This window comes from Megalops cyprinoides, chromosome 7, assembly GCF_013368585.1.
Source record: "Megalops cyprinoides isolate fMegCyp1 chromosome 7, fMegCyp1.pri, whole genome shotgun sequence".
In the NCBI taxonomy this organism is placed as follows: Eukaryota; Metazoa; Chordata; class Actinopteri; order Elopiformes; family Megalopidae; genus Megalops; species Megalops cyprinoides.
In genome coordinates this window covers 3,515,486-3,527,157 of record NC_050589.1, presented here as the reverse complement: position 1 = coordinate 3,527,157, position 11,672 = coordinate 3,515,486, and the positions used below count along the sequence as shown (strand labels likewise).

Genomic DNA, 11,672 nt, shown 5'->3' with positions numbered 1-11,672 from the left:
TGACTTAATCGTAGTCTCTATGTAATATTTCACCCAATGATTTGGATTGTTTGCTTAAGGAGACAGGTGGGCGTGGTATTACGATAGCTGCTTGGGAACCCCATAAACACTAAATGTTAATGCACGAAAGACCCGCATGGCTTTGTGGCACCGCACTGGACTTTGGCATCAAGTCACACCTACGTTTCCACAAAAAAAAATTAGTTAAACTCAGTAGCTTTGTTGACTATCAGTAATTGTATACACATTTTTATACTTACACAAACTTATATTGTGATTATTGTAATGCCTCATGAATTATTTCCAGTAGCAACTGCAAGCTCACTTTGCAGCAGTATACCCAATAGCTAGAACTTAAGCTGCGTTGACTGTTTAAATTGATTGATCCAGTTGGGGGGGGGGGGGTTAATACGAGGTTCCAGTGTGGCAGAATGAACCTGAGCCTGTAACATGCAGGTTGAGCACCCAGGTGAGACAGGTATCTGACCTGGATTGCTGTGGCCGTGTTTCCCAACCCTGCTCCTGGAGGCACACTGTCCTGCATATCTTCTATGTATCCTTCCTGCTTGACTAAATCAGGTGTGCTCAGCTAATCAAAAGTGCCACTGATGAGTTCAGTCAGGTAGGTAGAGCAGGGATAGATAGAAGATATGCAGGACGGTGTGCCTTCAGGAGCAGGGTTGGGAAACGCTGGCTGTGGTACCTATATCCTGCTATCTAACAAGGTAATATATAAAGTTATTTATATTAAATAAAGATAAGTAAAGATATATAAACCACCAAGGATTAAAGCCTCAGATATGAAGGTAAATAATGTGACAGCAGTAGTGTTGATACTGTCCCGGTTTTAGATATGTGTGCTATATATGTTTCATCTCAAATTACAGCTGGGTGCTTTCATATAGAACTGTAACCTGATGTGAATTGTTTGTTCGTCTACCTTCATTCATTAAAACAGAGGATTTAACAGATGACAGCTTCCTGACATTCATTTCAGAGGGATTAAGCAAGTTCTTCTGTCAACTAAACCTCACATTGGTTATATTATTCTTAGGTGTATCTGGTCTTATACTCTTGCCATTCTCTATAATTTAAAGGGGCCTCTTTGTTGGCCTGATCTGTCATTGAGTATAACCAGGTCCTTTTACAGCTCAAACAACTTTCTGCACATGGACAATAATTTACAGGATTTTTAGGAAATAATCTTCAAGCATGTTAATGTTTCACACATTATTAGAAAAGTCTTCTGCTGTTTTCACTTCCATGTTGTTTGAGGTAATGTGCATGTTTTATAGGGAGGTGTAGCAAAGGGCGAGAGCCGCATGGTTGGTACCCCCGTAGACCCAGGGTTCAAGGTCGGGTGGGGTGACTGCTCTTGCTCTTTGCTACAAATGGTGTCAGAAGTGGGATGGCTGGCTGCGAGGCCATCAGAGGCGTGCCCGGTGTGTGAGCCGTATGAGGGACCCCCAGGTTCAGTTGACCCCGGTGTGTGAAGGACCCCAGAGATGGGTGAAGCACTGGTGAGTGGGGCACCCTGGGATGGGAGAAGTACGGCAAGAGAATGCGTGAGGGACGCCATGGTGCGTGAAGCGCATGGGTGCGCTTCCCGAAGGGGAGGGCAGTGTGACGGAGTGCCATCACTATGGTTGAGTATGTGCTCTGACTGCCATACCAACGAGCCTGGCTCTTTGGCGTCGCGGTCAAAGTCGTATTTTTGGTACCCCGTAGACCCGGGTTCAAGGCCGGGTGGGGTGACTGCTCTTGCCCTTTGCTACAGGAGGATCACGAGAAGGTTTTTCTCATAGGTGCTTGGAAACTGCAACTCTTGAGGACAAAGCTAGATAACAGAGCCATGTTGTTCTTACGTGCACAGTACCTGTGGGCTTCTCATACACTGAACCAAAGGAAACACATTCACATGTGAAATAGTCTAGATTATTTTATTGTCACTATTTCATAACACCTGAACAGCTTTCTCTCATTAATCAGCTATGAAATGATCAAGTCCACATTTTAGTTGGTGGTCATGACCTGTGGAAAAAAATTCCATAATTAAAAAATAGTCACAATCACATAACAATATAATGTTTTTTAATTGCCATCTATAAGGGCATCTATTAAATAAAATAAATGAATAAAGTAGTGCATAAATAAATGATTCAATTAACAGTATACATTAAGTAGCGGCTCGTGCTTTCAAAATCAATTAGTAAAAGATGTCTTCTGTACTAATTGCTCAGTCAGAGTGAAGCACTGTAATCAGTACTGTACAGGAGTGTATGGAGCGGGCTCGGTGGAAAAAATAGAGAGCGGTGCAAGTGCAATCCACGGGGGTGCACAAAAAGTCATAAATACTGTGTAGGCATTGGGATATAAGGAGACAACTGGGGATGCACTGAGGTCTGTCTGGGGGTGCAATGTACCCCTAAGCACCCCCATAGCACCAGACCTGGACAGAGGGTGAGCCAGTGAGAAGCTGCAGTATGCTCAGTAGGTGTGTCAGGGTGTGGGCAGAGCATGTCAGAGGTGGGGGCACACTCACGTTGTTGATCCAGGAGATGTAGGCGCTGACACGGGTGAAGACGGAGGGCTTCTTGTAGTAGTTGCAGCCCATGCTGGAGCCGAAGCTCACGACGCCGTGAACGTCCCAGGAGCCGTCGGGATTCTGGCAGTTCAGGGGGCCGCCGGAATCACCCTGTGCCACAGGAGCAGCGCCGGGTCAGTTTTTGGGATCTGCGTGCACGTTACTCACTCACCCAGGGGGAGGGCTGGGGATTGCGGGGAGGCGGGACTCACATTGCAGCTGGCCAGCTGACCGTCACCTCCGGCGCAGATCATGCTCTGGGTGACCAGGCTGCCCCACCAGTCGGACTTGCTGCAGGTGGAGTAGCTGACCACGGGGAGAAGAGCCTGCTGCAGGACATCAGCCAGGGGTCCGTTGGCTGGGGAGATGCACAGAGGCACAAAGGCCGGGGAGGTTATCACTGACCGCCCACACCTAACCCTACCGCAGGCGGCTGTGCATCTCAGCTCACACATGCATGCAGGCTCAGCGCCCGGAGAAAATACAGAGGGGTGCAAGTGTAATCCCTGAGGGGGTGCACGAAAAATCATAAAAAGTCATAAATACTATGTAGGCATCCGGCTATAAGGAGACAACTGGGGGTGCACTGAAGTCCATCTGGGGCTGCAGTGCACCCCTAAGCACCCCAATAGGGCCTGCATACATGTACATTAACATTTAGGCAGTCAGCAATCGTTCTTATCCAGAGTGACTGGAAAAGCAAAATTACAAGGCCATAAGAACATGCAGGAAATGACAGACCACATCTTAGCATGCAACGGTCTGTCACATCTTGCTATAATAAATAGAGCCACAGTCTTTGTTGGATGGCTCTGCTATCGAGACCACTATGGGAAGCTCAGTCACCTGAGAGTCTTTTCTGCTACTCTGTATATATGTCCTAATGTCACAACCATAAAAAAAGAGGGTAGAGGTAACTCAGAATCGGGGTACAGGCTATCAGAAACTCACTCCAGAGGCGTCCCCAGCCGGTGACGTAGCAGGGTGCATTGTGGGGCAGAACATAGCCGGAGTCGGGAAGACAGGCGGGCATGACGCTGTCGCTCAAAGAGACGGGGCTCTGCAGCTTGATCAGGGCGATGTCATTGCTGTGGAACACAGAACACAGGAATCAGGGTGATGTCATTGCTGTGGAACACAGAACACAGGAATCAGGGTGATGTCATTGCTGTGGAACACACAGAACACAGGAATCAGGGTGATGTCATTGCTGTGGAAGACATGCAATGCATTGACATTGACATTTACGTTTATTCATTTGGCAGACGCTTTTATCAAAAGCAACTTACAAGTAAGGCAGAGTACAACATGAACAAAACACCATAAGGAGTCAACAATATTAGAGGCACTGCATGGCCAGGCTTCAATGTTTGGCCAGACGGGGTACAAGGTAGCTGGGAGATGACAAGAAGTCTGTCTGCCAAGATCTGTGCATGCTGGTGTAAACTCACATTTGCTTGTTAGGTTGTCCTCTCACACGGTGCACTCCTTTCCCATTGTACAGAATCAATGACCAGAATTAAACAGCTTAAAGCTGTCAGCCAGTTACGGCCAACTGAAGAACTTAGTGCCAGAGAGCACTCTGTATTATCACACTGCTTCCTTCAATAGTACAGTAGAGCACCTTATGTAAAACTAGTTTCAAACCCATCAAGTGATCTTCTGTTCTTACAGATCTCGGACACACTATAGACTTGATCAGTGCAACACAGAGAATGCGAGACCAGAACCAACCGGATTCTGTAGGAGTCCCAGTTCTCGTGGACGATGATCTTAGAAGGGCTGATGGCGATGGAGCCGGGCTCGTTGTTAGTATTCAGGCTGTGCTTGCCCAGGTAGACTCTGTAGGTGTTGCGGCTGCTGCTTGGCCAGAAAGGAGAGAACAAACACAAGAGTCAGGAGGTTATGGGAAGATTATGGGATTTTAGCAGCGGAGCATCAGAACTCATAGTACAGATCGCTTTTCCACACAGAGTACAATTTATGAATGTTATATGAACCATCTATATATTATACATATATATGTGTATGTTTTTATTTTGTCTATAGTCAGGAACCACTTCTTTCGCACACCTGATGCAGTGGGCAGCGGTGAGGACCCAGGTGGAGGAGATCAGAGTGCCACCACAGGTGTGGTAGAAGTTTCCGTTGCTGCTCCTGTACTGGAGAGACACCTGGGGGGTGGAAGGGGAAAACAGAAACAGCGGGGTCACAGTAGTATCGCCTCATCCCGGTCAGGGACGGCAAGCACGCGTAACAACAGGACAGCGGAAGCAGTAGCACTCACCTGCCAGGGCCAGCTGTTGGGCCTGACATCGTCACCACCAACCACCCTGGTCACCACAGGGGGAAAGGTGGGCAGCCCACAACCGTAGGCTGTGGGGAAAACACACACACACACACACACACACATAGCAGTGTCAGAAGTCTGAACAATTTGGCTGGAATATCTGCTTCATGTTAAATACATCTGATCTGGAGAGCCTTGGTTTGGGACCCTTCCTTTAGTCAAATCTTTTTAGTTTGTAAATCCTTGTCTAACTACACAACACAATCATTTTGAAATAAACATCATTCCTTTTGTAAAGTGTCAGCCAGAGCAATGACAGCATAATGGAAACTTTTATGCACAAAAGATAGAAAAAAAGAAAACTCGTACAACATTGCACAAATATCCACATTTTAAGAAAGTGTGGATTAATCCAGTCCCCTGCTTACCACCAGCAACAAGGAAAGCCAAGATCACAAGCTTCATGACGACTGTCTTCAGCATGGAATGGCAAGAGCAGCTTCCTTATATACCCTAAGAATGGAGCACAAAAATTTCCTGAGAAAATTAACAAAGCCTCCCCCTGTCAGGTGCATTATCTGGCTTACCTTAGCCTTGGAGATAAACATCCTAAAATATATGTCTTTATCTCTTAGTATTCAGCAGGTTTGTGGGAAGTTCACAGGTGTTAGACTTTTAGGTGTCCAGAGTTTCACCAAAGAACCGGAGTGCACCGTTCACAAATTTGGAAAACGTGAATACAGTTTTTGACAGTTACAATTAATTTACTAAAAGTTTTAAAGAAAATGTGACAAGAGCAAAAATAATTCGTATTGACCACTTTTAGATTTCAAAGAAAAAGAGAAAGCAAGAAGCAGGCCTCTTAACAGTTTCTGAATCACACACTTCATTGGATGTGTTGCTTATAATATTTGTCGCGTCATATGCCTTGACCATGATGAATGGTCAAGGCATATAACGTTGTCGATTTCTCTGAGATATAAAATTCACACAAAGGTAACACCTTGCACTGAATCATAATCTATGACATTTCTCTGAAAGAGGGACTGAACAGAGACTGCCACTATTTTTAGCCTGTTGTAAGTACTAGTTGAAGATGGTGCTAAAATATACAGAAAGAATACGGAACACAGGTATCGGACCAACTGAAATTTACTTTAAACATTTACTTTACTTATAACTTCTTCAAGCCAACCAAATTTTGCATGTACACATGAGTCAATTGGTTATTTATATAATATGGCCTTTCCTCTTTAGGAAGTAAAAGGAATTTAATTTGGAAAATTAAACAAATTAAAAACTTAAAAATCAACACAAATTAACTCTGTTACTGTTCAGTGATGCAGTTTTAGGATGTTTTTTTTTTCTAAATTATTTTGTTTTCCTTAACTTTTACTCACAGTATAAATCAAATGTTACTTAAGGATAAATTTAGATTATTCCAGTCCATAGTATAGTATTAGTTTATTTGAACAAAACTGTTGATACAAAGACATTCAGCATTTAGACAGTAGTGGGAAAATAAAGGTACAAATCATATGGTATGTCTCACCCTCACTGATTGGTTAATATTTATACAGTGTATGAAGTTGAGATATGAAGATGAGGCTATTTTTATGTAGCTGGCCGAAGCATTCTTTTTATCTTTTTTTCCAAATGGGCATATGCAATATTTCCCAGAAATCCGGTAAATATCATCACTTATACCCTGTATGTATAAAACCTGTGCCCTGAGACAGTGGCACAACTCTAAGATACAGACATGATGAAGTTTGTGGTCCTTGCCGTGCTGGTGGTTGGTGGTAAGTTAGAACAGACTTCCTAATGCGTTATAAATCTGTGAACAAATCTTTTCCTGCTTTCCTGTTTTGTGTTGGATCGTACAATGATGCACTGGAAAAAGTAACTCATTGTAAATTTGGGAAAAAATGATCTATTTATAGCAAATTTATGTCTTACAGGGAAGTGAGCAAAACTAATTTTACTTGTCAATGAATTTACTCAATTTTGAGTTGATTTTGCGTTTTCACTCAAAAGATTACTTGTGGGTCTGCAGTATAGAGGTGTAACAGTGCTGTGTGTGTATGTGTGCGTTTCCTCCAGCCTATGGGTGTGGGCTGCCCACTTTCCCCCCTGTGGTGACCCGGGTAGTCGGAGGCGTGGACGTCAGGCCTCACAGCTGGCCCTGGCAGGTGGGGGCGGCTCACTTTGTCCACGTTTACCACGCACACCGCGGACACGACTTTCACCGATGATCAATCAATCTCTTACAAAAGTGTATTACTGCTGCAGTAAAATAAAAGGATCATGTAATAATTTGGTCCTTTCTATCATGCAGTATATGTTATTTTGTCACGTGACATAATCCCTTTGGCTTGTGAGCGTCGCAGTAATATGCCTCCTTAATCCATCAATCAGACTTCACTTAATGTGGCCCCCTCTGCTAGTAATTGTCACAGAGAGCTTTCACATAAAGTGGATTGAAAAAGACAAGCAATTACATAATTATAACAGAGAACTAATCAGATAGAGTGATAGTATTAAGAACAATGAGATGTCCAGGATGTGCTGATTTGTGAACAGAGAGATTTCCTAATGGAACACTAGAGCACCTATTCATTTGCTATGCTTAGGCTAATATAATGAATTTAAGATTTGCTCCTAAGAGAGTGAAAAAAAACCCTTGCAGTGAATTAGCTTGTGAGGAAATAAGCACTAAATTTCCAATATAGGCCCCTGAAAGGCGACCAAAGAAAGGGCAAATTCACTTGTTAATTCAGTTCAGCGGTCGTACCGATGAGGGTTGAGTGAAAAACGCTGACGGCTGGTTGTTTTCACCTTTCCCTCCTGGCCTCAGATCTCCCTCCAGTACACCAAGGACAACGCGTGGTACCACACCTGCGGAGGAACGCTGATCTCCAGCAACTGGGTCCTCACCGCTGCCCACTGCATCAGGTACACAGGAGGGGAGTGACGCTACCTCGCCGTCATCATTACAACCGACATTATCCATCATTACAATCAACATTATCCATCATTACAATCGACATTACCCATCATTACAATCGACATTACCCATCATTACAATCGACATTACCCATCATTACAATCGACATTATCCATTTACTGAAGGTGGCAGCATAGGATAGCGATTAAGGAGCAGGACTGATGACCAAAATGTTTATTTTACTAGCACCCTCAACCAGGGAAACCTCAGCTTTCAAACATCAGGCATATTACCCATTTACATAGCTGGATATTAACACTGAATAGCAATGGCAACTGCAATTCTGTAAAACTGAAACACTAAAAAATGGCATGAAAACAGTACCGAAAATTTTTCCCTACAAGCGAGGAACCTTTGGTTACAAATCCAGTCATCACATTTCCTCACCATCCCTACATATGCTATGAGAAAAAAAAAAACAAAACAAAAAAAAAAAACACTTAAGCAGCCTCACATTTTACATTCTGGGAAAATGGATTTTGGGATGTTAATTTATTCATACCACTTCAGTTTGTAACGGGCCACAGTCACTCAGTGAGAGGAAGAGGAAGTGCTTCACTTGGCCACAGTCACTCAGTGAGAGGAAGAGGAAGTGCTTCACTTGGCCACAGTCACTCAGTGAGAGGAAGAGAAAGTGCTTCACTTGGCCACAGTCACTCAGTGAAAGGAAGAGAAAGTGCTTCACTTGGCCACAGTCACTCAGCGAGAGGAAGAGAAAGTGCTTCACTTGCGCATCTGACCGTCCGTGTGCCCCCCCCGTCCCCGTCCCCCCCTACCCCCGTCCCCCTGCAGCAGCAGCAGGACCTACAGAGTGGCGTTGGGCAAGCACAACCTGAAGGAGACCGAAGAGGGGTCTCTGGCCATCCCCGCCAGCAAGATCATCGTCCACGAGAAATGGAGCTCCTTCTTCATCCGGTACGAACCTCAGTGAAAGATGTAGCATAACATAATATCCTTTCGCTTATGAGATAACGCATGCTTTTGAGTGTCTGTGCCTTCCACAGCAATAAATACAAATACAAATACAAATACAAACGGGAAAATGATGTAAGGTGAGTAATGGTAGACAGGTGAGTAATGGTACTGATTTGATAGTTATTTTTTCCATGAAAAAATTAAAATAACGAACAGTATGACCCTGTACTAAGAAGCTATAATGGGACACAGTATGACGTTTTTCATGTATGCAGAGTTAAACGACACAGGTCATATGTAATACGCATAATAACCATTTGTCTTCACATAGTTCTACATGTAGGAAGTACGAGTTTTTTCTTGTCATTTTTCTTCATATAATGTAGTGTAATGGGATAACACAACCGACACCCATTTAACTGCAGACATATTATAATGTGAAGTTTTTGTTAGGGAGATGTCACCGCTGTTGATGAGGACCCATTTGATTGAAACATTGTTCTGTTAAACACTTTCTGGGCTCTCTACAGCAATGACATTGCCCTGGTGAAGCTGGAGACTCCCGTGACCTACAGCGACACCATCATGGCTGCTTGTCTTCCCACAGCTGGATTCATCCTGCCCCACGACGAGCCCTGCTACGTCACTGGCTGGGGACGCCTCTACAGTGAGTCACCGCCCGCTGCCGCACCCCCGATTCCACGAACACCCCAAGCCTCATCTCATTCCACTGAAGCGCCCTTCAGCACCAGACTTCATCTTCCCGTTTCTACATCAGTTAAAGCAAAGCGAAATGACTATGCATCCGGTGTGCAACAGACCCCAAGACAGTCAATCTACAGCAGCAGCGGGCTGTGGCCTGCTGTGTTCTCTGAGGATGTGATAGAGAGGCAGAACACAGCAGAGCAGTCAGCAGTGACCTGCGCTTAAGTGCCTTAAGTACCATTCAGTATACATGAGTTTCCATCAGGGTCTGTGGAGAGTGTAGAGGTTGCTTTTGATGTGGACACAGGGGTATTGATCTTTAGCTTAAGAGTCCAGTGAAGGGATCACACACATGGCTATGAGAATGAGGTCGTTGACCCTCCCATTTGAACATCATGAACAGGGGCCGTGAACAGCTGACACGGACAGGAAGTGTAGAATAGAATTTTTTAAACGGAACCAGTTTATCTAGGTTCAGTTAATTGCACTGTCTGAAAATTCCCTTCCCGAATCTTCAGTTAATTATTTCCTTAGCAGATGCCTGTATCCAGGGTAGCACACATCCCCCATAAAATCCACTTTCGCAAACACATTTTTACTCACCCAATCCAAGGTCAAGTACTTCGCTCAAGGACACATTCACAGCTTACAACGTGGGAACTGAACCCGTGGCTCCCTGGAAGTGGAGTCAGGTTCTCTGTCACCACTCAGCCACGCTGTATCCACCCGGTAATGTAAGTGTGCCCTGCTTTGCTCCAGCCGGCGGCCCCATCGCTGACATCCTGCAGCAGGCCCTCCTCCCTGTCGTTGACCACGCCACCTGCACCAAGCCCGACTGGTGGGGCAGCCAGGTGAAGGACACCATGGTGTGTGCCGGCGGAGACGGCGTCGTGTCCGGCTGCAACGTGAGTCCCCGCACCTGCGTCCCACCTGTCCCCACATTTCCCCACCCTGCAGCTGCATCGCCCGGTGACGCACCAGGCGCCATCGCTGCTATGCGATTAGGACCTGCGTTTCTTTATGGTCATTTTAAGCACCATGTGTCTGCTTGTATCACATTGGTTGTGTGCTGTTGGTTTAGTATTTTTCACCTCATGCTTAATCACTGCTTTGTTACTTGTTCTGTACTTGCACCGCTGTTCCTGCAGCCCTGTATCACGTGGTACCAAGATGCGCACTAAATATACCTCTCCTGATAGCCTTGCTAGTCAGTCTGGACAAGAGTGTCCACCCAAAACACATAAATGTATTGTATTATTATAATAATACAAATACCACTTCTAATATGTTGCTAATAAAGCAGATATTTGCAGTTTGGGAGTCTGGTAATTCAGACACACTAAGGCTTAAGCTGCTGGACTGCATCCCTGCAGTGTCAGTCCTCTGTGAGGCCCTTTCCCCATCTCTGCCTAACGATGTCCCTTTATGCTGGACGCAGGGGGACTCCGGTGGCCCTCTGAACTGCCAGGCCCCTGATGGCTCCTGGGAGGTCAACGGCATCGTGAGTTTCGGCTCCGGCCTGTCCTGCAACTTTCCCAAGAAGCCCACCGTCTTCACCCAAGTCAGCTCCTACATCGACTGGATCAGCACCGTGAGTACCGAGCCCCCTTCTGAGCATGACTCATGCCCCCGAGCGGCGTGGCGGATCAGCTGCTGCCCAGCGCTGAACCTCAGCCAAACGCCAGCGAACAAAAGAACCAAATTGCTGCTTAAAGCTTATTCCCCCGGCAGCCTTTCCCATAATTACAGTCATTACGTTTAAACAGCACGCTAATAGTCGGTTAAGGCTTTGGCTGCAGAGCTTAAAACGCCGGAAGAGCAACATCACAAAAAAAGCCAAAAACACTCCAACCCACTGAACGCTCTGTTAGCTCCCTTTACACAGATGCAATTACCTTTCCGGCATTCAAATCGAGCTGAACCCTCGGACCAGGACGGCACGAAAAACAGTAGCAACCGGTCACACATTGCTGTTGGGTGACCTCAGTGTCCCTGTGTGCCCAAACTCAATTAATATTGTGCTTTTTCTGCTGTTTCCACAGACCATGGCCAGCAACTAAGGAGATACAGAACCTCAGTTCTACACTTGCATACAACCATGTACTAGAAAAACCAACAATAAACTTCTCAACAAACACTGTGGGGAGAGTTCTGTGATCTTCCCTGTTGGT

At 45.4% G+C, this 11,672-nt stretch overlaps 2 protein-coding genes across 2 annotated transcripts; one reads left to right on the top strand and one right to left on the bottom strand.

The window, feature by feature from the left end:
• Nucleotides 1-1,936: 1,936 nt before the first annotated feature.
• Nucleotides 1,937-5,348, bottom strand: LOC118780528 (chymotrypsin-like elastase family member 2A). The gene is made up of 8 exons (XM_036533073.1): nucleotides 5,303-5,348; nucleotides 4,872-4,960; nucleotides 4,658-4,758; nucleotides 4,319-4,444; nucleotides 3,536-3,672; nucleotides 2,797-2,942; nucleotides 2,543-2,695; nucleotides 1,937-2,031 (listed from the first exon to the last, which is right to left on the bottom strand). Exons 1-8 carry the CDS (start codon nucleotides 5,337-5,339, stop codon nucleotides 2,014-2,016), a joined length of 807 nt encoding a protein of 268 aa, XP_036388966.1. The 5' UTR covers nucleotides 5,340-5,348; the 3' UTR covers nucleotides 1,937-2,013.
• Nucleotides 5,349-6,636: 1,288 nt separating this feature from the next.
• On the top strand, nucleotides 6,637-11,615 carry ela2l (elastase 2 like). The gene is made up of 8 exons (XM_036533117.1): nucleotides 6,637-6,676; nucleotides 6,978-7,066; nucleotides 7,732-7,829; nucleotides 8,674-8,796; nucleotides 9,327-9,463; nucleotides 10,261-10,406; nucleotides 10,940-11,092; nucleotides 11,544-11,615. The coding sequence occupies exons 1-8, from the start codon at nucleotides 6,637-6,639 to the stop codon at nucleotides 11,559-11,561; spliced, it is 804 nt and encodes a 267-aa protein (XP_036389010.1). The 3' UTR covers nucleotides 11,562-11,615.
• Nucleotides 11,616-11,672: the final 57 nt, after the last annotated feature.